Source organism: Pyrgilauda ruficollis, unplaced genomic scaffold (assembly GCF_017590135.1).
Source record: "Pyrgilauda ruficollis isolate IOZ18807 unplaced genomic scaffold, ASM1759013v1 scaffold12, whole genome shotgun sequence".
Lineage (NCBI taxonomy): Eukaryota > Metazoa > Chordata > Aves > Passeriformes > Passeridae > Pyrgilauda > Pyrgilauda ruficollis.
The window spans coordinates 14,755,453-14,782,975 of NW_024510321.1; the positions used below are offsets into that span (position 1 = coordinate 14,755,453).

The window sequence follows — 27,523 nt, forward strand, 5'->3', positions numbered from 1 at the left end:
ACAACCTTGGAAAAACTCTTCTATGAGGTAATAGTTGTCATTGTTGGAAAATACTTGCTGGAATTCAAGCATTCAATTACTTAATTTTTCATAACTTATTTTTAAAGTGAAATCATAGTGTAATAGAATTAAATGAACATAGGCCTTCAAGGCTGCTACAGCTTTTTCTCTGTTGACAGCTATATACTTGCCAGCAGCCTATACTGAAAGTGCATTACCAGCTCCATTCATTTGAACTCTGGGGCTCTGTGTTGCAGAGTTTTGTTGAATACTGGTAGATCAAAAGGCAGCAATGATTCACAGTCCACAAGGTCTTATGCAGCAAAACATTAAGAAAGCAAAGGCCAGGAATCTGTTTCAATGTCAAACTGGAGCAAATGTGTCACAATCCATGGCTGACTGACAACACTTTGAAGGCAGTACACTCCTTGAAAAACCATGAATGCTTTCCACATGGGCCCCCTAAGGTGTTGTGCAATTCAACTCTGTAGAGACAAGCACTGCCTTAATATAACGTTATACAGAAAGACTGCAGCTTTTGAATCCTTAGAGCTACGGCTGAGTATTGAAAAAAAGTCATTTTTATGACCTACCTTGTCCATTAGGAGTAGACTCTAGAGTGCTCTAGAGCATTTTTTTTTTGCTTCCTACCACCTTGCTCTTCTCATTAGCTCTTCTTTATGAGGCTGAACTGAAATCAATGACCATATTTCATACCTAGATCTTTATTTTCTTCACACCTCAGTTTTCATTAGGCCTAACGTGTCTGTAATTTATTTTTCTATTCACAAGTACTTGATGCCTCTAAACTGTGTATTAAATGAAAATACACATTCATGTGAAACCCTTGGCCTTTTGAAGTGAACACAAACAATACCCTGCAAACACTGCAGCCATGCCTACTGTCTTTGGGTACTCCAGCAGCCAGTACACCCTCCCTGAGACTCAACTGTTGCTGCAGGCTAGTGGCCCCTGCACTTCTCATCTTGCCGATATGGCACTCTTGAATTACTTATGTGGGAATTAAGAAAGTACAGCGCCCCTGAAGGCACACCTTATCTACACAGAAAAATGGGAAGGGACATGCAAATAAAGGAAATGAGAATTCCACTAAAAACAACAGCTTTGAAAACATCAGCAATGTCTTTAAATTTGCACACCTGAAGACTACAATAAACTTCCTGAGAAATCACAAGAAACAAGGTTCTCACCCTAGGACAGGATGAAGAAAGGGTGTCTAATGCACTGCATTGAATGTGTATATGCTGAGTGAACTATCAGGTATGCCCACCAGCACAGCATGTAAAGGCAGCTGCTCCATCTGCGCAAGATCTTCCCTCTATCAAGTTTCCACTTCAGCTGAAATGTCAGAAATTGTTGTCTAGGGAGAAAAAAGCAGAATGTGCACCAAAGATGAAAACCATCCAGGCATAAGCACATCAAGATGCCACTGTGGAGTAAAAAAAAAAAAGGAAAAAGGATTGGCTGATTTACATTAGAAAAAGAGGTATGTTTGCAAAGCCAGCATGCTTTAATATTTAAAGATGTATCACACATCAATAGCCTGTGATTACCTCATTCTGAATTACTGTATCCTATTGCGGCTGCAGCACGGGAGAAAAGACATTCTTGATTTCTCAATATTAGAAAGGGAAACTACAGCATAAATTTGCATGTTGCCTTTCCAACTATGTGCAGTTCTGTGCAGTGTTTAAAATTGCACTGCTTAGGGACTATCTTCACAGTTTTGAAATCATATTTAGCAGAACACTTAAATATATTTACACTAAATTAAAAAATGGGATACTGATGGCAGAGGGTATCTAGCCACCCTGAACTCCAAAATGAAAATCTGTATTTGACAGAATAAAAACCATACAAAAACAGTCTGTAGCCATTACTTGCCACATTTCCCTCAAGAGAGGAAAAATTATTTATTCCTGCTGATGATTAGACATATGGTGCTGTTAACTCTATTTACCTTGATTGGTGTGCAAGATGTACATTTTCTTCCTCTCATTAAAAGTATTTATATTTCTGTATTTCCAACAGTTCCAAATGTTCATAAAAGGGAGGTTGGGGAGGGTAGGGCTGGAGAAAACTAGTACAATAAAACATAATTTAGTTAAAATTTTCCAATATTTGAGATTGGAAATGATCTTGAACAGGGCAAAGTCCTTCATTCCAATGGGCTCTGTCACAGTCCTTAATCATTGCTAATGCCATATGCCAACACCATTCCAAATTACTGTGTTGAACTCTAAGCATTTTTTTCCACTATTTTTCAGAGCTGAAATCAACATTTTCCAAGTGTGCTTACTACTACCAATTTTACCTTGACATGCTGGGTTTACATCCAGAGACACTGGCCACAGATGCATCAGGCAGATGGAAAGCCCAGATCCCCATGCTTGCCCTCTGTTCCCCAATTTCCAGAACCTGGCAGCACCACGAGGTGGTGAGATGAGGGCAAAGTAGTTTGGCTTTAGTGCAACTACTTTGAAGCCTTTAGCATTGATCAGAATGAGAATTCCCAGCAAACAAGACTCTTCTGAAAACGTCTAGCATGAGTCAAGGCTGGCAGCACATTTTCATCCTTCCTTCATCACAAAGCAGCAATTAGTCTCTTCCACTCTATGGCTGAGATCAACTTCTGTGTTCTCTTTGCCAGTAGAGGCTCTTGGCATTTCTTAAGTGCACTTACAAGTCCTCGCAGCAGTTGTATTCTACCTGAGAGCTCCCTGTTTGAGGTGGTAGGCTGCTATGCAAAGGTCAGTTATTTTCAGCTCTTTCCCATTCATTTGAAAAGGCAGCCTTATAACTGATGAGCCTTTTAGGTTCTTTGCAGGTAATGTCCTTCCACAGTCCAGTACTCAAACAAAAACACGATTACAAAACAGCTGGTTTTCTCTCTAAGGCTCTGGTAGATTTCTAGCCCTACGTTAAGTCTCAAATTCAAAAAGAAATCTGATTTTTATTCATAGTTATGTAAATGTTCAGTTTCTTTCCAGCAGCTTTGCTACCCTTACACTGTACGCAATCAATGCTGCAGTTGGTCATCCCCTGTTTGAGCTCTCCTTTGGTCCACACAGCACTGCTTGCACAGATGAATTCTACTATTTTGTTGATGCTTTTTCTTAGGAAATCACTGTTCAGCTTCTCATTTTTGAGAATATTTGTTTTAATACGATTTCTGTCCTTGTGTAAACAGCTACTTTTGTTAGCTTAGCCTCATACTTTCTGGATGTGTTTTTTGTAGTGATGTTTGCATTATTAAATCAATAATAATGCCACAGCACATAAAGATGTTTGTTAGTATCACCTTGAGTTGTTTTGTTCCTTAGTTGTTCAACTTAGAGAATGTTTTGCACCTCTGTATACTGCCATGAGTAAGGCTGAAAGTTGTTCTGCAAGATCCTCATACTCAAACTCTGTCAAAGCCTTTGACAAACAAGGAAATAAGAGGAGCCTGTTCCTTTACAGACTCCTCTGTAAGGAGATTGTAAGTCTGTAAGACTCCTCTAAGATACATAACACAACTATCAACAGCACTGAGCCTGTTCCTTGTTTTGCATCCAGCGTCCCCTTCCTTCTCTGACACTGCAGAAGCCTCACCATCTTCCCAGGTCATATTCAGGAAAATCACTCTGTCAGAGCAGTCAAAATAGAATTCCAACATTTTCACTACTGAGGAAAGATCTCTTTTTCCCAGGCTTCATCACACAATTCCCTCAGCGGCATTAAACTGGTGCTGTCAGGTGCTGTCAGCTTTTCTGATGGAATTTTACAAATTTTCGTTTCCCTTGAGTTTTTGAGCCTCTTGCACCTTGTGTCAATACCAGGTTCCTGGCTTCCACCTTTCACTACTGACTGGCACAAGGGCTGCCCACAGGAAAGATTTCTTTGAAGTGATCCACACATCTGATTTCCCTGCTGTATTAGCTACGAATAATTTTTCCTCTTTTCTCATTGTTAGGCACATTTCCCCCATTTACTCTCCTACTGAAATGCTTTGCCTTTTCCCATTATAGCAGTAGCATCTCTTTATCTATTATATTTTTCATCTTTTTCTGTGTTTCCCTACAAAGCTTTTCACTAGTGGTTTAGCTTCTGCTACTCCTTCTGTGCCTTCTTCCAGATTTTTTTTTTTGTTCTTATCGTTTTGGACTTCTTCCTTCTCTTGGCAATGGGCCACCTTTTCTGCCTGTGACTTTCTCCAGTTATGACTCTTGCAGTTAAATAACATTACTGCTGAGCTGATCTCAGGGCTGCTGAGTCACTTTCACCTATGTTTGACAAAGCCTCAAATGAATTCCACAGCACTGATCAGAGCTTTGTCACAGTATCTTTTTGCCATTCCATTCTGAAATTTTGGCCAATTTCAACAACTCCTTGAAGTCACTGCTGTGCACTTACATTTACAGATTGGCAATGGTCAGATTGGTCAGTGGTAACAGTAGTTTGGACCAACTGTGTTTTGGATGAACAAGCTGAATTTTGTTCTGTCACCTATCAAATGTGTAAGTCCACATGAGTAACTACAAGGTTTTCAAGAAGACACATGAAATCTAACTTAATGATGCTTTGCCAAGAGAACAAAAGATATTCTGGTTTAGACTCCAGTGTCCTACCTCACTTCACAGCCTGTGCTGCATTATTAAAGAAGCAGACAGTGATCCTTCCTGATCTATCCTCCAAGTTTCCAACAATAAAATTATGGCCTTGAAGCACCAGATATTTTACCAAAACCACTGTGTTTAAACACCCTAGAAATATAGAAACATAAATAGAAATAGATAGAGAAAAATATCATCCATGATTCCTTCTTGTCTGAATTGCTTTATACTTTGGGATCTGTGATATTCTTTGCCAGTGAGTGACATAAAGTAACTAAGTTTTGTAATGCAACTACTTCTTTTTTAAAAAAATATTTGAGAGATTCCTTGAACATTTGAGAGATCCCTTGTTCCTTAATCCCTCTAGTGATACCCTGAGAAGAACCATTAATATATATCCATGTTTGTACATCAGCATCTCACTACTGTACATGACTTTATACCATATTTCCTGCCCTGTCTTTTCCTCTGCCACCCCTTGGTTACCTGCAAATAGTGCAGCTCACCTAGTCCCTTGAGACCCAGATTTTAAGAGCTTCCAAGGCAGACCTTGGAAGAAGTACTCTCATATCCACATGCTCATAATCCCCCTTCACAGAGCTACAAATATATTTGTAAGGCACCACATTATCACAAAAGCCTCCTTCCCACATTTGCCCATGGACCCAGGAGTTTTGTTATTTATTACCATTACTCTGAATTTCCAAGTGTGAAAGTTGGACCTACTGATCTTTAGTTGTTGTCACTATTATAAGGAGTCTTTATAAATACAGATGTCACATTTCCTATCTTCCATTACTCCTCTACTGCTATATATAAACTTATTACACAATAAATAGTTTGGCAGTTTTCTAGATAGAAGTCCGAAGAGGATTCTTCAGAGGAACCTTAAGAAGTTCTAGAAGATGAGACTTAAAACTTCAGAGACTTGTAGAAGTCCCTCCAAAGAGAAGCCTGGCTTTTAAAAGCCAGTCTTCTGGCTTGCTATAGGCTTTGCCTATTTATTACCATTCATTTTGTCAAGATCTGAGTGGGAACTCACGAGCTGGTATTTACCAGGTTCTCTGTACAGTCTTATTATTACGGGCCTAGGTGAGTAATAATGATCGTGTCAAAATGAAAGTTGTATCATCACATTTTGTCAGTGACACTTTGGCAATAATTGTCAAAAAGGTCTCTGTTCTCATGGCCATGCTCTGTGGCAGTGCAGGGCTCCATCTTTCACCCGTGGTTGGCCTTTCAGCACCTGCCTTGGATCTCACATATATTCCACACTGTTGACAAAACTAGGCTAATGGCAATTCTCCACTGTAAGTACTGCTTGGTCATAAAAAGTTCAACCAGTGTGATCTGAATAGCTGAAGTACTTCTTCACTTCCCTAAAATACTTATGGTCTCTATCTGTTCTTACTGATACGTTGATCTTTTTTAAGACAAAAAAATGTCTTGTCACTTCCATCATAAGCTGAAGGATGCTTAGGGATCTTTTTGTGAATTATTATCTATCACTGCCAAGGTGCCTGGGGTGTTTCTTCCTAAGTGTTTTCTGTTGGCAGACCTTTGACTTTTCAGGACCTTAGTTTTTTCAAGGTAGTAATTACCAGGAGCCCCCATGAAGTACAAGCATTGAGAAGCTTTCTGCAGTCACTTCTACTAAAGAGGTAACCTGATCCCATTTACCTTCTGATTTTACTGATCAAGAGACAGATCAAAATTTCATATATCTACTCTTCATTGCTTTCAGCACTGAAAGGGCCTTCATTTAACATCTTTTATTTTCAATTCCCATCTTTTGCTCCCTTAAACACTTTGAAGTTTGCTTCTTGATATAGTAGCAGTATGCTGTTCTTTCTGTTAAAACATTGCATTAAAAACTATTTTTGAAACCATTTGAATATTGTAGTGCTACAAGTGGGAGGGAATTGAAAGAAATGCTCTTCTCTGACTCCCACACAGCACAATGGAAATGAGCAGTTTAACACAGCAACTTTAATCACAGACATATATACTAACCTAATTGTAGTTTGCTTCACTAACAGTTGGAAATTCTCAAAAGGGCAGATATTTTGAATATACTTCAATATGTGTTCTTTCATTTTCATGATTTTACCTCCTCGCCAGAGAGTACATAGTAAGCTACTAGTTTTCTTCCTTCACTCCAAATTTCTGTAATTTCCCAATGTAACCAGCAGTTTTCTTATGCAAATACTCATTGTTCTCAGTATGTTTGCCACTCATACATCTTCTCATTTTATCGTCAACACACAAGATCTTTTTCATGCTGTACCAACCAGATAAAAACCACTAAAGGAATATCCAAGAAAAACTCAACTGAATGACATAAAAAGCAATGAAAAATCTATCTGCTTCTATTCCTTGATAACATCAATCATAATGGAAAGGTTTGTTAATCACCATATTATCTCTTTTGTCTCAAGTTTCCTTCCCTTTTCCTTGTGAGATGCACATTTAGAGAAAAGTCAATTTTCCTGTAAGGTACCAAAACTAATTGAATCCATCTCTGGTCAACTGAATGAACAGCAATGTCTCCAAGGCATAACTTTCTTTCAGGGAAAAAGAATGCTTTGTTTTATGACTTATTCTCCCTCATTTATATGTCATGATTACCAATGGTAAGAGGGAACCTGGAAAAAAATAAGCACAAACTTTTTCCTAATGACTGAAAAGCACTTCAGAGACAACAAAAGATGTGTATATGCTGCTTTAGTATTGCTTTGGTATTAAAGATTCAGATTCTATGTGTGACTTTAGTCACAGACTACTGTGGAGAACTGACTAATCATCACAAATGTAAAAATGTGCTTTTCATCACTAGCAGGTTTCATGAAACACAAGATTTCTGTGTTATGTCTAATAAAGATATATCTTTTTACTCTAGCAGATATCTATATCAGAACATATGCAAGTGTACAAGTGCAAGAGTGAAAACTATTTCTCAACCTATTTGTGAGAAAATAGAAATATTTCCTATAAAATAATCAATATTGTGGTGTGCAAAAAAGAAGTCAAACCCAGCTTGCAATAGCTGCATATCACTTTCCAAGTCCAGAAATAGTTTTCACTCACAAGAAATGCTTGTCATGATGTTGTTTATGACATTAAAAGTGAGTAACATTACCAGATTAAAATCTCACAAAATCAGAATTAAGTTCTTCTGCTAAGTTAATGTCAAGCAACTAAACAGATGCCTACAACAAACTTTTCATAACAAAAAACTTTACGAATACAATTAAGTCTGTAATTTGCATCATTTAATATAATATCATGAAATAAAAAGACACTGTCAGAAACAGAAGAGATAAAAAAAGGAATGTTATTGCTCGTTCTGTGATTTCCTGGCAGGATATTAAAATCTTTCAAAATGAGCCACACATTTGTAACACAACACTGTAGGATCAGGAAGACTGTGGGATCAAGTGTTCCAAAAACCAAAATGGAAATACTTATCTAGTTATAGAAAGTGGATGAAGCTATTAATTTCAATAATGTAGCATACTGTGTGCACACCTACGTTTCCCAAATGTAGGTAGTGAATATATGTCATCTTCAGTTAATTTCTTTTTAGTAAATTTGAAGTTTCAGAGAATATTCTGCATTTACTGAGGCAACAGTGAGATTCCAAGAGATGTTACCCAATTTTCAGTGAGGTAAAAGCAGAAAGTTCATTAGCTTAGTACATAAATGCTGCATCAGCAATTTACAGATACTCCTTAGTATACTTTTGCTTTAGTGAAAAAAATAATGTACTTTAACCATAGAATCACATTTAACCTCTCTAGGAACTAGAATTATTCAGAAAGATTTCTCTTTGTTGTAATTATTTTCCATCTAGTCTCTCAAACATATTGAAACCAAACATCATTCCCAGTAGTGGTAATGCAGAGACTTTCAAGATCCCAAATTTCTAAAAACCCCATGTCCCTTTAGGTATGTGCATAATTAATTGGCTTGACTTTCCAAAATTACTTAACAGTTTTCTTAATTTTTGCTGAATACCTATTAATGCAATAATATTTCATTGGAAGACACAAATTGCTCATCTTTTTTCATTTTTGGTTTGTTTTTTTTTTTCCTTCACCAAAACCACATAAACAATTCAGGAAAACCTTCCTGTTTGGAAATCCCATCCTCCCCCTGAGCTGCGCTCCTTGCCTGAGAAACTGACCCTCCAAATGGGAAGCTGTAGAACCGAGATACACGAGCGCGTACCAGGAGCGAGGAGGAAGACCCGAGTAAAAGACGCGGGTTTACCTTCGCCTTGCGGAAATGGTAGACCACCAGCATGCTGATGAAATCCAGCAGCATGCAGAGCGTCTGGAAGGAGATGATAGCCAGCCGTAAATACTTGTCCTCCTGTGCATAGCAGGGAGTGTCATCTGTGCAGAAAGAACATCCTTCTCTGCAGGGTAGGCAGGTGTAGACTTCCTCTGACAATTCACCACCTGAAAAGCGATTTTCTGCATCCTTTCCTGAAAGTAAGAAGAGAGAGGGGAGACACCTTTAGTTGTAGAGATGGGGAGATCATCACCAGTCCTCTGCTGGGCTTCCTTTCCCTCCCATTCTTTCTCAATAGGTTACAAAATAGCTTGCCCAGTGCTGCTTTTCCCACTGAACCATCCTTTGTAACATTCAGAAAATGCAGACCAATGAGGGAAAGTGAGCTTATTAAACATCAAATGCTTTCCTGTTATATTTCAAGTGGGCTAAATCAGCACAGGAAATTCTATGAAGATTTTTGAATGGGGAAAAAATTACATGAAATATTTGGGAATAAAGAATGGATTTTACACAGACAAATGAAGGGCAGACCCATTAACTACCTAATGCTCTTAGTACAAGCTCTGATTCCATTTCAGATTGTTCCTCAATTTTATAAAAATGCTATCTAGTGAATTAATGAGCTTCAAATTAGATGAAAACCTTCTTAATTAGCACTTGTTCAACAGGCTGTTGCATGATTGCATTACTCTGTCCCCAAAGCAAAACCAGTGCACTTAGACTAAGTACAGTATTCCCTTGTTCACACAAGCACACCAGGAGGTAGACACACCTATTTCGTCTAGGAAAATCAACGACTCTTGAACTGATCTCTTACCCATCAATGTGAACCCATCAAGAGCACACACAGAAGGATTCCTAATTTTTCTGATCTATGAAACTTGCCCATAAACCCCTATAAGGCTGCCTACCCTACAGGCCATGAATAGAATTAAAAGGTGAAAGAGAAAGGGGGGAAAAATATTATTAAATAAAATGAAAAAAAGAACTTGTTGAAAATGTTTGTTATAGGCAAGACAGCCTTAAGAGCTCACAGAAACAACAAAACGTGGCTGAAGCCAAATTAATGGGTGTGTTATAATGTGTGATAACTCCTCTCACTTTTCACAATTCTAGAGAACTGCTTCAATTTCTTTGATCAAAATTCTCCTTCTCTGTCAGGGAAAGTAGCAAATCATGCATTGCTGAGTCCTTCAAGAGGCAACCTATTCCATCTATGCTGCACATACACATGGGTTTATGCAACTCTTCAGACTTTTAGCTTGAAGCAATTGAAGCAAAAGGTTTTCTACAAGGGTAATTACTTCTTGCTTTCTCAAATCCGTGCCCAAATGTGCATGAGCACACATCTGCTGCCAGGCAAAGCCTGGGAAAGGGACAGAGGCCACACTCCTTGTCCTCAGTGTAGGATGCTTCACTCCCACATCCCAGGGTGAATAGAGAACAGGATGGTATTTCTCATGCAGTTCGTGAATTTCTCTTTGGAGCTCTATTCTGAACTAAGATGTCAGAAACCTGAATATAGCAGAGTAGTGCTGACTCATGTTGTAAGTCAGATTTTTAGATACAAGGAGTCAGCAAGAAGAGATCTTGTGCTTTTTTGACCCAGACTGCGTGAGGTAGGATTGGAAATCTTGTAAAATAACCATGCATGGGCATTCCAAGCAGATGGAGAACCTCTAAGGAACACTAATGTTGAAGATATTCTAGAACTGGAACTTCTCTTCAGAGCACACACCCGTGGACCTCAGCCCATTATCATTCTAAGAGCTTTAGCAAAAACAACCTTCTTCAAATCTAACAGCAGATCCCTCCTTTATTAATTACTGCTAGAGCAACAGACCCACACTGTCCTCTGCCAGACAGAAGTCACAATCTCCCACCTCCCATCTCCATATCCAAACCAAGAAGGCATTTCCTACTGTCCAAGTTTTCCACTTCATTTCCTCAACATTTAAGCTCATATCACCTTTTCCACTACATATCTGTTCCTTTATAATTTCTAGAGTTGCCCTTCAATTAGCCCATCTCTTTAAAACTTCACATTTCTGAGCCCCATAAGCCATTTGTTAATATATTTTTATTGTGTCAACTAAATAAATTATTTGCACTATAAAAACTTACACAGAGAAAAAATATAGTTCAAGACCCACAGTTATGAGACTACTTGTCACAAATATTATATGAATGTGGCTTGATAATTTTGCATGATTCTAAATTTGATGTACTTTATTTCTGAATGCTGAACCTTGAAAGTCATCGCAAATACACTATATTTCATTTTATCAAGCAGTTTCTTATCAGAATCATATGTGGGAGTGTCTTCACGTGGATTGCGGATGCTCATCACATACATAACAGTTAAATAAACAGTTGCATGTTGAAGCGATATCCCATGGATATGACTTCATAACACAGCAGCAAGCTTTTGTTTAGCTGTGCCTGGTGTCATGTTTAGAGACTGGGATGGGCTGCACAGGGAGGTGGTGGAGTCACCATCCCTGGAGGAGTTTAAGGAAAGACTGGATGTGGCACTCAGTGCCATGGTCTAGTCTAGGGCAGTGTTTGGTGGGCTCAATGATCTCAGAGGTCCTTTCCAATCTACCGCTTCTGTGGTGTGGTGTGTTGCATACAAAGGAAGATCACTGATGCGCATCTTCTGCACTGGCTGCACTGCCACCAGGACTGATTTTTCTGTGAATATCTTTTGACTATCAGATGGAGGTGGAGGTGTCTGAGGAACAACTGGATGTGGCACTCAGTGCTCTGGTCTGGTTAACAAGGTGGCGATTGCTCACAGGTTGGACTTGGTGATCTTAGAGGTCTTTTCCAACCTACTGGATTCCATGATTCCATGCGACTGCTCCTTATAGCTAATAAAATAAAGATCAAATGTTGGATCTACATGAAATTTCCCATAATGCAATGAGGAACAATTAGCAGTTCCTATGTGATTGTGTTTTTTAATTTTTTTTCTCCTTGACAAAAAGGAAGAACTTTTTTCAGCCCTTCTAAAATAAATTCTTGGGGAAGAACTGTTCATTATATGTACCACCAACAGGGATCTTGTCCACCCACACCCTTGCCATAACTATATGTCTCAGGGCACAGCTGCCCAATGCATAGTTGAACATTTCTGCCCTTTTTGTCTGGTCCTGTCCCCTCACCAAAGTCAATGTAACATCAATTCAAGACACAGACAGCCCAAGTCAAGCCTGGAGTGCCTCTAACAGAACTGCTAGGCGTTTCATTGTGCCTTGTCCTATCTCAGCAGTTCTTTAGGATTAGATGTTTCCTGCAGTGAATAAAAACAATTTTTCCTCCTCAAAAGATGACAAAAGATTCTAGACACAGTAAGATAGATGGACAAGAAGTAATTTCTGCTTTGTGTAAGGCAGTAGCAGTTTCAGCACTGTCACAAATGAGAGGGAAGCAAACACTGTGCTGAAGAAGTTAAAGCTGAAAATGAGGAAGGTGTAAAAAAAAAAGAAAAGAAGAACAGAAATAAAATGTAGTAACCAAATAATAAAAAGGATAAAAATTAAGGAGAAAAGAACCAAGCAAAGTAAGTGGAAAGTAGGAATAGGGACACAAACTAAAATGAAGTATAATAAAATAAAACAAAAAGCTTAAATATTTCAGCTATTTCCACTCCACCATATTTTTTTCCTAGCTCTTCTCTCTTCTATCCCAGTCTTAATTTTCTGTGTGATTGGCCCATCTGTTTCTGAAATGTTCTCCTGAGGGTAACTCTTCGTCAGCTTCAGTTCTCCTAAGGACACTTTTCCATGCAAGGGATGCCTCAGCAGCTGTGACATAGCCAGCTGAGACCTTCCTGCAAAGTGAGAATGGCACCACAGACTGCTGAGAGCCAGGGCAGGAGGGACTGCTTTGTCCCAAACCAAATCATCCTGCACCCCAGTCAGAATTCAGCACATGAGCACAGAAAGCACAGTGCATGCTGAGCACTGAGCAGAACAAAAGACTGATTCTGCTCCTGTTCTATAATAGAGTAAATTAGGAACACTCCAGTCGCATCAGCGATGTTGCAGTAATTTGGTGAGAAGGTAGCTGGACCTCTTGACACCAAAACCTGGTCATCAGCCATGATCATAAGCCTCACCCCAGAAGGGGATCACTGTCACTGAAGTCAGTGACAACCTTCATATGTGCAAATATCTGCATGTGCAGGCTCTGCTGAAGAAACAAAGCCAAAGGGCAGGTGCAAAAAATGAAAATTCCTGTTGAACTGAAACTCCTCTTGGAAATTTTTATGTGATCATGGCAGTGTTAGGGACAGCAAAGTCCCATATTCAGACAAAAGAGCCACTTTCTTTGCAAACAGGGTAGGTTCCATATCCAAACAGCAAGAGCTGGGAATTTCTGCAGTATATGGATGATGTATTGCTAAAGGGCAAACTTCAATGCTGAACAAAGCACCATGGCTCTGCTAGACTTTTCAATGCAAACCTGATTACCCCATAAGGCAGAGAACAGAAGTGCTTTAGAGAAGGGTGTTACAGGAATGTTAAAATATAAGTAATCATCAGTTAGTCTATTCTATCTATACTAATAGTACTACCTAAAAATGAGCCATTAGGAGAAAGTGCATAACCATGTACTCAAATACTTACAGGTTAATACAACCTGTGTACATGAAAGTGGCTTTTCCTAAAATCAATTTCCAACCTCAAAACAAGCCTGGAAGTATGGTAATAATTTTGTTCCCTTCTAGTATCCAAAGTCCTCATTAACACATGCAGAAAAATAGAAAGGTTTTACATATTTTGTCACCGTCAGTTCTGAAGAACGAATGCAGACTTGGGAGGGAAATGCCCTCCTACCTGGCTTCTTAGCCTGAATTCCAGCTGTGCCCCTGTCCCACACACTCTTTGGGAACATGCAACATGTGCAGCCTTCCTGGGAGCAGCGACACCATGCTGCTTTAAGAGAAGAAAGCAACTGATTTGCAGAATCTTTCCTACACAGGACACTGTTTAGGTCACGTTGCAGGTTCCCACAGAGCCAACCAGTAAACTGTGTGGAGTGTTCAACATCCCTGCAAAACTGTATTATACAGTTATCATTCAGACTCAAACCAAAACATTAATCTGGGCCAAAAGCAGAACCTTTCCCCCACTCAAAAGATAGACACTTCAGACACAATGTGGAAGTGCAGTCATCCATATTTTGCTGTGGTGCAAAATCCCAGCATCACTGAGAAATGCTCCCATTTCAAGACACAATGCAATCCAATTTTTCAATAGAGCAAAGTACAAAGCTGGTCTTTTTTTTCTATCTATCTCCTTCCTAGTATCTAGAGACCTGCAAATCTTTGCTGCCTCTTTATTTTCTTCCACTAGGAATACTTCATAAACTATTAACATTTCTATTCAGTTTCATCTCTTTCATCATCAGATTTCAACCACCTAGCTCCACAAAGAGATCTCCAGGTCATACAGTTTTTGCCAAAATTGCTTGCAGAATTCATATCTAGAATTCCTACGTTAACATCATTTTGAACCACCAAATACATACTGCAGCCATTTTAGCCATGTCATTTTTTCCTCTTTTCTTTTTACAGAATGCGGCTGTGTGACAGGGCCAAGTTTCCTTTGAACCATAGGCTTTTCTCATTACTTTAGTCATTTCCAGTCTCACTGTCCACTTTTTTAAATCATCTACACAACTTGGCAGATGGAGCTGCATCTGGATGAATTTAAAAAGTTCTTCATTACAGTTTTAAAACTCAGGTTACCTCACAGCAACAAAGGCTCAAATCAAACTGGCCCCCTACATCCTACAATATCAGCATTTACAAACTTCTTTTAGACAAATTTCACTTTATTAGGAGCTAAACAGCCATTTTAAGGCTCTTCAATCTATAACAGATGGATAAAAGATGGAGGTATTGTGCTTTCCATCTAAAGACAAATTCCTCTCCAGGGGAGCCATGCTCTTGATGCTGACAACAGTTGAAACCTAGATGACTAATACATACCAAGCATATATATTTTGCACAACTGATGTGAAATAAAGTTAATCTCATCCCTAATGATCAATGTTGTTTTGATCTCTAGCCACATTTTTTGTGTATGTTCTATGGCATTTGTATGAAGCCTTTTTTATATGCTCTCTCATGGAATTAAATCCTAACTCCACCAGAACTCACTGCACTTCAGGAAGAGCCAAACATCCTCCTTACTCTAGCAACAGATTCACACAGGCCAGAGGAACAGCACTATCACAAGGCTGCCTTCTGCAACACTTTAACATATTAAAAGACAAGGGAAACACTCAGCAGATCAACTGTTGAACAAACTGTGCTATTTATTCTACAAATATGCATAAGAGACATTACATCCCAGATATATATATATATGTACATTGAATGATGATTAGTACTAGAGGTATTTCTCCTGGGAAACAGAAACAGCTGTTTTCACACAAGGCAGGAGATAATACACACAGTCCTGGACCAAGCTCAGTTAAAGTCACTCACTGCCTGGACATCTCACACAAACTGAGCTCACAAGAAGAGCTGATGACATGAACCTCTGGCTAAAGGATGGTGCAAAGAAGCTGGGCATGCGATGAACCTGAAAGCAGGAGGCAGAGAAGGATGCCTGTTACACCTCCAAGGAGCAGCTTTGCTGTGACTGCAGCCTGAGCTCTACCAGTACAGCTGCAACAATTTCAGCACAAAATCCATACAGAGATTTGGTCACACGATGACAGTAACAGACATCAGCTTTGGGCATGCAGTTTGTCTATTTTCCCTAGCATCAACCAAGTCCTCTTTCTCCTGCTGTGGGCAATTCAGTCTAAGAATCATATAATGTGTGTCCTGGGCATGTGTAGGATGTATGCTATCCATACATCCAGCCAAACAGACTCCCAGGCTTGAACCATATCTATTACATCATCAGCATGTATTAGTTTGGATGCTCCTTTGAATTCTCCTTTGCAAATGAAGTAAAATGAAAACAATTAAAGCCCGCACAAAGCCAGAGGCTAGGGCATTCTAATTTCCTCTGGCTAAACAGAAAATTAGTAGATTAATTTCCAGAATACTTGTGCATGAGCACAGATGCCAGAAATCTCTATTTCCCCTTAGCAAGGCTTCTTTTCATGTTTTTTAATTTATTTACAAATCAAATATTCTTCAAGTGGGTATGTTTTACAGGATCCTCAAGAGTATCGTGAATGACAAACCAAAGGGCTAGAACTCCTTAAGTGATTATATAATCTGAGACTTGCCAACCACTGGGATTTTACTGTATAACCCTGACGAGGATAAAAAGCAGCCCTGCATTATTAATGCTAGCTCTGTGTTCTTTTTTTTTTAACTCAAGCAAAGGCACTTACTCTGAAAGCTGTTCACTGAGAAGATGTTGGGATGATAGAATCCAGCCTTGCAAATACATTTGTAGGCTCCAAGCACAAATCCAAGGCCTTTAATTGGCATGCACTGTGAGAAAGGAAAAAAAAGAAAAGTCATGCAGATGATCACACTACTGTATACTCAGATATACATTCAAGCATAAAAACATTACAAGATACTCTGTGCAGACTTCTAAGAACAAATAGGTGCTCCTTCCAGACTGACAGCATTTCCTCAGCAGCTTTTCCCATAGTCATATATCACCCCAGCTTTTCTGCCTTGTTGTTCATCTCCAACAAACAGCAAAGACAGCTATAATCAAGCCTGATAAACTGACCAAGTGACAAATTTGACTCTTGCACATTTGATCTAGGCAGGACATTAGACAGCTGTGGTTTTTTTCTGCAGGGTTTCCAGCACTCTTCCCCAGCAGAGCAGGTAGGTTTCAGCTGGAGCTCACACTGTGTGAGAAAGAACATGAACACCTGCAGCCAAGCCCCAACCTTCTGCTGGCAGCATGTGCTGGTGCCCCCACAACAACAGCAAAGTGGAGCTAGCCCAGCTAAGAAAAAGACAATTCTGTTGGAGAAAATGGCTGCAGACATAAATCTGACCTGGATGAAAGAGAAAATCCTATGCCAACAGGAGACCAATATTTTTAAAATATCTTGTAATTTTTCAAGATAGCAATATGTGAATCAATTTTTGTTTAAACTCTGCTTCAGTCCTGCTTGGTTTTGACATCAGGTCAGCCACAGCAAATGTATTACTATGACAGAACATCTACTGTCAGATAATTCCTACACATCAAATGGACTTTGCCTAGTATAGAGGGAAGAAACAGTCCAGCAACATAAGGTAGAAGCACTTGTAAAATGATTATTCCCAGTACAGTTTATTTCACTCATCAGATGAAAGTAGACCACTAGACTAGATGCCTTTCCCATGAGTATAGGTGTACCATGAATATGAACTAGACACTAGCATTTCCTCAGTGATCAATTGAATGATTTAACTAAAACAGCCTCTGTCCTCTCACCTCCATATTTTTCACTTGTTTGTGATCATCTGTGACTTTAGGATATGCTTCAATATCTAACTGCCTGTGACTGGGAGGAAGATGCAGAAGCCAGGGCTGGGTAAAAAATACCTGAGTATAAAAAAACCAAATGTACTGCACTGCAGACACTCTAGAAAAACTCAGGGGAAAAAAAAAAAAGATAAGAGTTTCTTATTATCTCAAATATCAGCTTTGTGACATAATTGTGTCTGATGTTAGGGAAGCCACTTTGCTTTTCTTTGCCTTAGTTCCCCAGACTGCACCATCTCTCCTCACACCCTTTGCCAATCTGATGGCAGTGCTATTGGAAACAATTAGCAAGTAGGAAACTAGTATACAAGAACACTGAAAATTCATTCAATCTTTGTATATGCATGAAAGAAGGGGGGGAAAAAAAACGGAAAGAGAAGGCCCAAGACTTTTTTTTCCCACACTTTATCTTCATCCTGTAGAAATGTGACTGTTGACAGGGTGGAGGACAGGACTTCCTGTCAACTGAAGTGGGATGAGTGTGTGCAACTCCAGTGACAGCCAAACCTCTTTAATCAAGCACAGAAAGGTAGTTAAAGTAGTAAAAAGACTTTTTCAGATAAAAATTCTCTTCTGTGTTCTGGCTCTTTGCTTTTCAGGATGAAGGTATGTGCTGTTGTAGAGTTTGCATTTTCTTTTTGAAGAAAAGGAAGAACAGAAATAGCTCCTACTGTATTATGTGAATGCTGCAGCACCCCAAGTTCATAATCCTTTGCCACTGAAGAAATTTATAGAATCACAGAATTGCTCATATCAACTATGCTGCAGGCTCATGAATCTGTTCTGCATTAAAATCAGTGCTTTATGGATGAATCTCTCACAAACATCCAATATCCATACCAAATAAAAACCTGTAACTTTTATTTTATTGTCTCTGACCAGTCTAGAACTTGAAAATGGACAAAATACTTCAAATGCTGTCATCTTTCACTGGTCTAGGACATTACTCATTTTTCCAGAATTTGGCAGCTGTAATACAGCTTAAAAACCATCAGTCAAATTGCTTCTTGCATTCTACATGATCCCAGGCAAAGGTGCAATAGGAATCAGAATATCATGTTGACAGGTGGGACAGAGAGAAGGAGAGAAAGAAGCCTAGATCCCTCTAGATGCAATTTCAAACTCTAAAATTCCACTGTGCTCAATATTGCATGGGAACAGAATTACTTACAGCCTGACTTTTTAAAAGAAATTGCAGCACCTAGGCAGAAAAAACACTAAATACTATGAGGCCAAAAATGGGAAAAATACTTTCTCTGGAAAGAAAAAACTTCAATCTTTTTACAAAAGATTTAACAGATGATATTTTATTAACCAATGGTGACAAATACTATGGTGAAAAAGGTAATAAATAAACTGTTTTCTGCTGTACAAAAGGAGTTTAGCAAACAAAGTCCAGATTTGTTTGTTACGTTTATTTACAGATAAAGGCTTTTCCTGGCTGCCTGTAGGTGAATCTACACAACACATAGCAGGCACAAGTAAGCAGCTTTTGTCCTTGCCCTGACAAGTGGCACCGGGTTCCAGTGGCCCCAGTGGCAGACTGAGCCCAAGCCTTGCAAAGCTGTACCAGCTCAGCCCACAGAACTGGCCACGGGCTTCAGAGCCCCAGGAGCACGGGACCTGAGTGATGCACAACACGCTCTGTAGACACAGCCAGTAAAATATTAATCTGCTGCTAAGTTACTTAAGATTTGATCCATATAGAACTTAGCATTGAATAAAAGCAGATGTGTGAAAAACACCTGCTTCCACATAAGCAAAAAAAGAGGAAGCATAAAACTGACCTGGTTTCCAATTTCATTATAAATGTGAATGCACAGCTCTGGGAATAAACCCACCATATCCTGAATATTTTTGCCTCATCAGTAGTCATCAGCTTTTAAAAAGTCATACTTTAATCCAGTCATAAAAGCAGCTACCTTAGGTTGGATCAGAAGCTCCATTTAGGTTTGTATCACACCTCCTATGTGCCAGCAGCCAGTGCTGGGGCAAACAGTGAAAGATGCAGGTGGCTACTGAGTGATTCTTCACTGATATTCCCTTCAGGACACCACACTCCTAAATGGAATTTGTATCGCTTTAACTTCCAGTTCTTATAGATGGTTTGGTTGCAATTAAGATCAGCCTTATCACCATGTTTGCTAAAGAGAGAGTAATAGGTGTCTGTAGAATTCACAGAGTGCATTTATTCCACTTGTCTGTTCCCTGGCATTAGATTTTCAGCTTTACAGTATTAGTATAATGTAATGACTCCAAAGCTTTTTATAGTAAGCTTTAAATCATATGTTCAGCTCAAAAAAACTTAGATATTCTATTAATATTTACCTTGAGATTATTTATAAGCAAATAGCTCCTGAATCAAAACAAGATTCTAACACATTTAAAAACAGCATCTAAACCAGTTTTTTAAAAGTTTGTATTGGTTTAATTTTATGCTGCTTGTTGTAAATTACGAAGTTGGTAAAATCTAATGTGATAAAGATTATCTCTGATGGAAAGAAAATAAACCCTTCAAATAACCTGTGCAATTGCTTTGGAAGTCTGAGCCAAATCTTCTGGCACAAGAGAGACAAAACCCTTCATCAGATGTGATTAGCCAGAAACCAAGTGACAAAGTATTCAGCAGACATAAAAAGCAGATGAGACATCCAGAAGGGGAGAACAGGGCAAAAACAATCAAGTAGTTTAAGAGAAAGCACGTGGCATCATGTCCCACATGAAATTTAGAAACTCAGATAAAGGGCTAAACATATCCATACTGTGGCATTCTGGAGCAGAGAGGGCAAACCATCAATTTTACAATATAAGAAAAAAAAAAAAAAAAAGAAAAAAAATGACAAAAAAATACTAAAAATACAGCCAGCCTTGAGTTGGGTACTTCAAGTTTTTCAAAGAGCAGCTTTCAAAATCTGTATTTCCACATGCATAGAGCAATGAGAATGTCTCCCTTTTCTAAAGTCAACTCCTTGTTCAAAGGATGAAGTAAGAGCAATGTCATGATAGATAAAGCTTAACAAAGATAACACAAGTAAGCCCATGTTTCTTTGCTCTGGTTAGGGGCAGCATGTAAGGGATTTCTAGAAAATGCAATGTATACAGTAATTCTGTATCTGGCACACAACAGCAGCTGAAGCAGGTTGGTGTCCTGCAAAACCCCTTGCAGGAGGATTTTTCTGATACTGTTTATCACTCAAGTGAAGCACATCCACTCATTAAAAAAAAAAAAAAAACCAAAAAAAAAAACCAAAACAAACAAACCCCCGTACAACAACAAGAAATAAAAAACCAAAATTTAAAAATAAAAAGAAGTAGATAAAAGCCAAAGTCTCTTTGCCTAAGACAATGCTGTGGCTTGGAAAGGCTTTATCCATTGTCTTTTCTCACTTCATTTGAAGACCAGAGTGCTGCGTTACCGTGTGTCTGCAGCCTCACAAGTGAGCACTGAGCACATCCACACATCCAAGAACCTCGTGCATCCCCTGGAAGGCCCTGCTCGCCTCCAGAGAGCTTGGGAGGCAGCCAGCTTGCCAACCACACTACTCATTAACCTTTCTTTTCAAACACAACCTTCAAAGAGACAGGACAGGGCTGGCCACTCTATACTTTTACTGCAGGGTTACTTAGGCCCCTGTAGTCCCTCTCCTCCTTTCTGAATGCATTGGTGAAGTCAATTACTTTTTATATTCAAGTTAAAAATGTGTTTTCAGCAACAAGAGACTTAGAATAACATTGAGTTGTTTAAATCTGTGTCAGTCAAAGCATAGCAACAGCTGATCTGATTCACCTTAGAGCAAAGGGAGTTGCCAGGACAATATTTGTTTTTATTGTTTGATGCTTTGCTAAAAATTCTTCAGTGCTTTTTAATTTGATTTTTCATTATACCGATTTTGTTAAGCATAGGATGAGAACAAATAATGATGGACAGGAGCCCCAACTCATTCACACAAATAATGAAAAGTGACACATGGGTACTGACAAACCATGAGCAGAAAAGTTAATATCACTCCCTAAATGTAAGGGACTGTAGAGTCTTTAATATCTAATTAACCTCTTTTGAAATGTGACTCAGTTTGGTGATCAGGCTTGCGTTTGAGGACACACAGGACTGACTCCCTTCTGCTTCTCCTTGTCTTCACTTCAACGATGATGATGTTATCAGCCCATTGGTGGACACAAGCTACAAACACGCAAGCGCTAGCAAAAAAAAATAAGGGTGGAAGTGGAGCATTTTGCAAAGAAATTAAGAGAGGAGATCAGAAATATGTACAAATCATAGTACCTTCTTGGAAGATGGTGAAAGGGGAATAAGTTTAATGGAGCAGTGTTTGAAAGCAGGTTACATGGGGGTCATGGTGGGGCTAAGGAGCAGAAAACTCATCAACAGCTGTTGTCATGCACATGGAGAACCCAAAGTCAGCTTACAAACTAAGCTTCCCACAGTCAGGATCCTTTACAGACAGATCAAATTACAACATCACAGCAATTTTCAGAGGATGGGTACCTTGGACACATAGGTTCTCAGCAATGATATTTTTTAAGACAGATTTTTCATTACTGCTGAAAATCTCTGTGCAATCCACAATCAGACTACTTCAAAAATAAAAATCTCTTTATTTGATAGTCTGGAATTGACATTGATAACCTGAACATTACTTTAGAACACATTAAACTTTGCTTCTGGTTAACACACTAAACAATAAAATTACAATGTCTCCTCTCCTAGAAAACTCCACTGCAATTACAGTGGAACCTGTTACCAGACACCAAAGGGACTGAGAATTTTACAGCCATTAAATAATGCAGTGTAATTAATTCAAAGGCACTTTCTCAGGGCCAGATATCCTTGGCTTTGAAGATGATTTAAGACATTTTTCACCATTAGCACAGGTTAAACTTCATTTAGAGCAAAGTTTCACTTCCTCAGTGTCTTAATTAAGAGAGAATTCTCTTCATACTGTCTCTATAACCCTTCCTTCCTATTACTAGGGTAATTCCAGGCTCTACACATGGGCCATACTGGAAATATCGAACATTATCTGCAGTTCCAGAAGCTGTCAAGCAATTTGCCAAAACACACAGAGGTCCTTTACCTCTGGATGTCTGGTTCTGCCAGCTAGTTCTGCATTCATCTGTAGCTTGGCAGCAACTGTTGCAAAGTTTTCCTGGAAGATGAGCCACACAGTGAGACAGGGGATTAAGAAGTTTGCCAAAATCTGCAAGAATGTGAGTCATTTCCGAAATCATTTGGGGCAGGGGGGAGGGGGGCGGGGAGGAAGGCTGTATCTATTCCTGATCCCTACAAAAGATGCAGTGTTTTAAGAAATGCAGAAACTCCTAACTTTGTGTTATTTACCGATGTAAATTTTTAACCAAATTTTCAGCTGGCACATCTCTGCCAATAAACGCAATTAGTGGTCCTATGACAATGCAAACTAGTTCCATTCTGAAATCCATTTTACACATTTATAAATTTTATTAAAAATATTTATTTACAGTACTAAAAACAGACTTTCACATTTTCTTCCAAAGGCCAATAGGAAATACTGGAATAGCCAATCCAACCCAGTAACTCATCAAGACAATTGTGGTGCTTAAGCACAGAAAATCTTATTCAGAATAGGAAAGAGTAACAGGGGTTGGGATGCACAGGAATTGCACAGCTCATCCCACAGAAGGGCACAGCCAAACATCCAGGAGACTGCACTGTTCTTTGGAAAGAGTCTGACTGTTGAAGTGCTTCCAGCATGGACAGCCTGCTGGCTCTGCTAGCAGGAAAGGGAAAAAATTTCCTATGGTTCATCCAAAAGCTAACAAACAGCTGCCATAATCAGTAGGTAATTTAGACACATAATTGAAGGAGAGGAATAAAATGGTGGAAAACAGTGCATGATATCTTAATAAGTTAACATGGACAACACTGCTAAACCAACATTTTCTAGCCAGCAGATGTATCTGCCATTTCTATTGCATTTCCTAGCAACTATTCATGCAATTACTTCTTTATTCCTAAAACATGATTTTCAGGCTGATTCCACATACTAGCAAGACATACATAACCACATTGAAAAGATCTGCAACACTTTGTACCTGTTTTCACAACCCACAGTCACTTACTGGACTTTCTGCCTGGTTCCAGACAGTCCAGCAGGAGTCAGAAACTTGCTAAGTTCCCCCAAGCCTCATGAAAATAACATCCTGATAGAGAAGAGGTACCCTCTGAGTGTCCATGCTGAAGGGGAGACTACATCACAAGGACATACCTTTTATTTGACACCAGAGAATGCTCTTTGAAAGTGCCTCAGTCACAAGGAAAGCTTTACCTGGCACTAGTGTCATCTTGGACATCAGCATAACATCCTCATAGACAAACTCAGAAAGTGTGGACTGGCTGAGAGGACAGAGAGGTGGATTGAGAACTGGCTGAATGCCAGGTCCCAGAGGGTGATAATCAGTGGCACAGGGTCTAGTTGGAGACCTGTCACTAGTGGGGTCCCCCAGGGTTCAATACCAGGCCCAGTACCAATGGCTTGGATGAAGGGGCAGAGCCTCCTCAGCAAGTTCAGTCAACACAAAGCTGGCAGGAGTGGCCAATACCCCAGAGGGCTGTGCAGCCCTTCAGAGGGACCTCAACTGGTCAGAGAGATGGACAGAGAAGAACTGTCTGAAATTCAACAAGGGCAGGTCCTCAAGGATCATCTGGACACAATCCTGTGCAATGTGCTCTAGAATAACCTGGCTTGAGCAGGGAGTTTGGACCAGATAACTCACTGTGGTCCCTTCCAATCTAACCCACTCTGGGATCAGTGAAAAGTAAATATATTAGGAAACTAGGCTGTAATAATCTGATGTTCCTGTTCCTTGGTATTCAGCCCATCTTCAGGACCCAGCCTACTTTTCCAGAGGTTTTGACTACTCAAGACCGCCTGGAGTCTCGAGTTGAGTCCAACTGGGCAAAATTGAATAAGTTATGTTCCTAGTTACAAAATTAATTCTTACTGAAATTCTAATTGAGGATTTTGTGTGAAACCTGGTTGAGAATACAGCTATATAAAGGCTCCAATTTTAATATATTTTGTAAATTTTTCCATTTCATAGTGGTGTCACATTAGACAGAAATTGAAGGAAAATACCCACCTCACTAGTACTTAAATGAAGACACAGCATCTTCTACTACAAAACAGAGTCTGACATAATTAATTGCCTGAGTCTTTCTGTCTATTTGCTGTTCATTGGTAAAACTAAACTCTCCACTATGTTCTGTCCATCAGCAGCACACATTTTAAAAGCACGTTTCTTTAATTTGAGAAGACAGCCAGCCAAATCCTGCATCAGAGCGCTTCCTCTGTCCACAACTTGATCAATTGCCTCTCATTAATTTTGCTTCATTCTGAACTGTAGCCTCCACAGCTTGACAATGTGTCAACTCATCGGGAAAGTTAATCTTACTTACAAAATACTATCAGAATATGGGTTTTTCTACTTGTCAAGCATATTTCCATGTTCAGGCGCAAGTCTCCTATCATCAGGGCTGGAATGTTCCTCAGAATTAAAGTTCTGAGCACAGTTTCTGGGTTTAACCATGATCTGAGCTCTGTTAAATTACAGATCATTCTTGATTGCTTTCAACCCCACAGTGAGAAGAAGCACCATATTGTTGCTGTCAGAAAAAGATCCTTTCCAAATCCCACTACTTGACAGCAACACCTTCACACTGATCTCCACAGCCTGCACGCTCACTCATTATGAGGCACAAGTCCCACAGAGGTGCTGCATGTCCCACTAGAGCCACGAAAACAGAGCACCCACTATTTGCCAGCTATTTGACAGCTCATTCCACCTCTTCTTCAGCACTAGGCAAGCACAAGAGTTTTTTAAAATGTTTTGGGAAAGACAGTTAAACTTTTAGGCAACAAATCAGAAACAAAATGTTATAACAACCTAATATGAAACAGCAACACACTTGATAAATTAGTATCTGTCTAGTTGCTTACTGCTTCTCATCCAGGACATCTCAGAGATCAGCCAGGAAAATGAAATCCTGCTTTTTGCTCTGAATACTTGCTTTTTTCCTGCAACCCTTTTCAGATTTGATGAAAAAAAGTCCTAATTTTGAGTAGTAACTGCTCCATAGGCAAGTCCCCACTTCTAGGTCTAAAGCTAGCTAGAGGGTTGGTGATCAAGCCCCATATATGAAGCCATCATATTCCAGACAGACACCTTGAAAATATTTCCTCTATTCTTCTGCTTCACTTATTTCAAATCTAGATTGTTACTTTTTTCCAAAGCCAATGTAGCTTTGGTGACTCATATCTCACTCCTCCATTGCCTTCTGGAGATGGGGGGTTTGGCCATGAATGTAAATTCCTTAGAAATTTCATTCTAAATGTCTGCTTTTGATACTTAATGATGCTTCTCTCTGTCCATCATCTTTCCTTCAGGTTTGCACTTATTCCAACAAGGCTATTCCTGGGTCCTGGTGATTAAAAGACACTTTTCCCTGTTCTGCTCGACTGCCATTTCCTGCCCAAGCTGAGCTCCTCCTTCATATAAGGCTACAACCTTCCTCCATTTAACATTAGGAAAGCCACACACTATAAAGCTGTTCTCTGAAGGTCACAGTGTCACATGAGCTTTGATACAGCCCTGTAAGGAGCATTCAGACTAAAAATCAGGGTTGTGTCCAGATATGGATAGGAATGGAAACACTCCCTTGTCCCGTCTCCAGCAGGGAGTCCCTGTGTCACGGAGTCCTCTCGCATCCACAGGAACTCTGAGATGATGGCTGCTGGAGCACATCCCCCACAGCTTAACTATCCCAGAGCCCTGCAGCAGCTCTGGGACACTGCTATGGCAGGGAATCCACAGAACAGTCCAGACTCCTAAGTGTGCCAAGGTGGTTTAAAATCTTGGTAGCAGCCCTCCTCTGTTTTGAGATCTTTAAGCAGGACAGCTTTCTTCTTGTAGAAATATGAAGTATGGATTCCTGCACTGTGAGATCTCCAACCAGGACACCTTTCTTCTTGCATGAATCTATAGTATAACTAATCTTCACCACAGAAGTGCAGCCACATTTAATCAATCTCCTGAGATGTATAACGCTGCACATTCCAAAGTGATGGTTAAGTTCAAATGTAGGCTGGAAGGATGAAATTTTTTTTTTTCAATTTGTTCAGTATGCTGTTTACCTTTGGTTCAGCAGTGCCCTGTTTTTGAGTCAAGGTCCCAAACCTTGGGACAGATTGCCCAATACCAAAATGAGTTCCCTGCTAACCCAAACAGCAGATGGCCACACCACAGAGATATACAATGATGTTCCAGCTTGCAGCAGGAAGCTAAAGCAAAGCATCAAACAGACTCTGGAACCAGAAACTCTGGAACTTTGTATTCCTTCTCTTGACAGGGTAACTACTGATAACACTATTTGAAACACACATGACCGCAAATTTGGAAGCAATTTTCCTAGAAATCATTAAGAATGCCGGAACATTCAGCAAGTTTACTTGCACTGTAATTATTTCTTCCTCAAGCACTGGTAAGAAGAGTGGTAAAAGAGTAACACTAAAACTCAGGAATCAAAGTAGCCTTCAGGCAGTACAGTACCTATCACTCACCAATTCTATTTAATGAACTTGCATGAAAACAGGGCTTAATGAATAACAAGTAACATGGTGCATCATCTGAAGAGAAAGCAAGCTGGAGTTTTCTCTCTATTATTCAGCAGCTGCCAGGAGCTGATTCACAAAGCATGATGGACTGGATTTTTTTCTGACATCATTAAAATTAAAAGGGAAATTGTTTTCCATTATTAATTATAGAAATACCCCTCTTGTTTTCAGAGCTCTCAGAAATGGTGAAACGGCATCTGGTAGGTGTACACAGTAGACATATAAACCTCAGCAGACAATAGGATGCTTGGAAGAGTTTGCCTCAGACTGAACAAAATGTCAAGTTTACTTTCCATGTGACAGAGCAAATCCATTTTTATTGGAAGGCACTACAGAAATAGCACCAAAGACCTGCCAGCCTTAATGTGACACAGGAGTGTGCACACAGGAATCCATTCTTGCTCTCTATCATTACTTTTTAATTCTCATTTTGAAATAACTTGAAGATGTGGCAACAGTTACCACT

General features: G+C 39.5%; 1 protein-coding gene across 1 annotated transcript in view; it reads right to left on the minus strand.

Annotated features, from left to right (window-relative positions):
• GPR158 (G protein-coupled receptor 158) overlaps window positions 1–27,523 on the minus strand; it is a 181,098-nt gene that overhangs the window by 87,257 nt on the left and 66,318 nt on the right. The window contains exons 3-4 of the mRNA XM_041488315.1: window positions 16,284–16,386; window positions 8,889–9,106 (exon numbers count right to left, since the gene is read on the minus strand). Coding sequence (XP_041344249.1) covers window positions 8,889–9,106; window positions 16,284–16,386 — 321 coding nt within the window. The remainder of the gene's footprint in view (window positions 1–8,888; window positions 9,107–16,283; window positions 16,387–27,523) is intronic.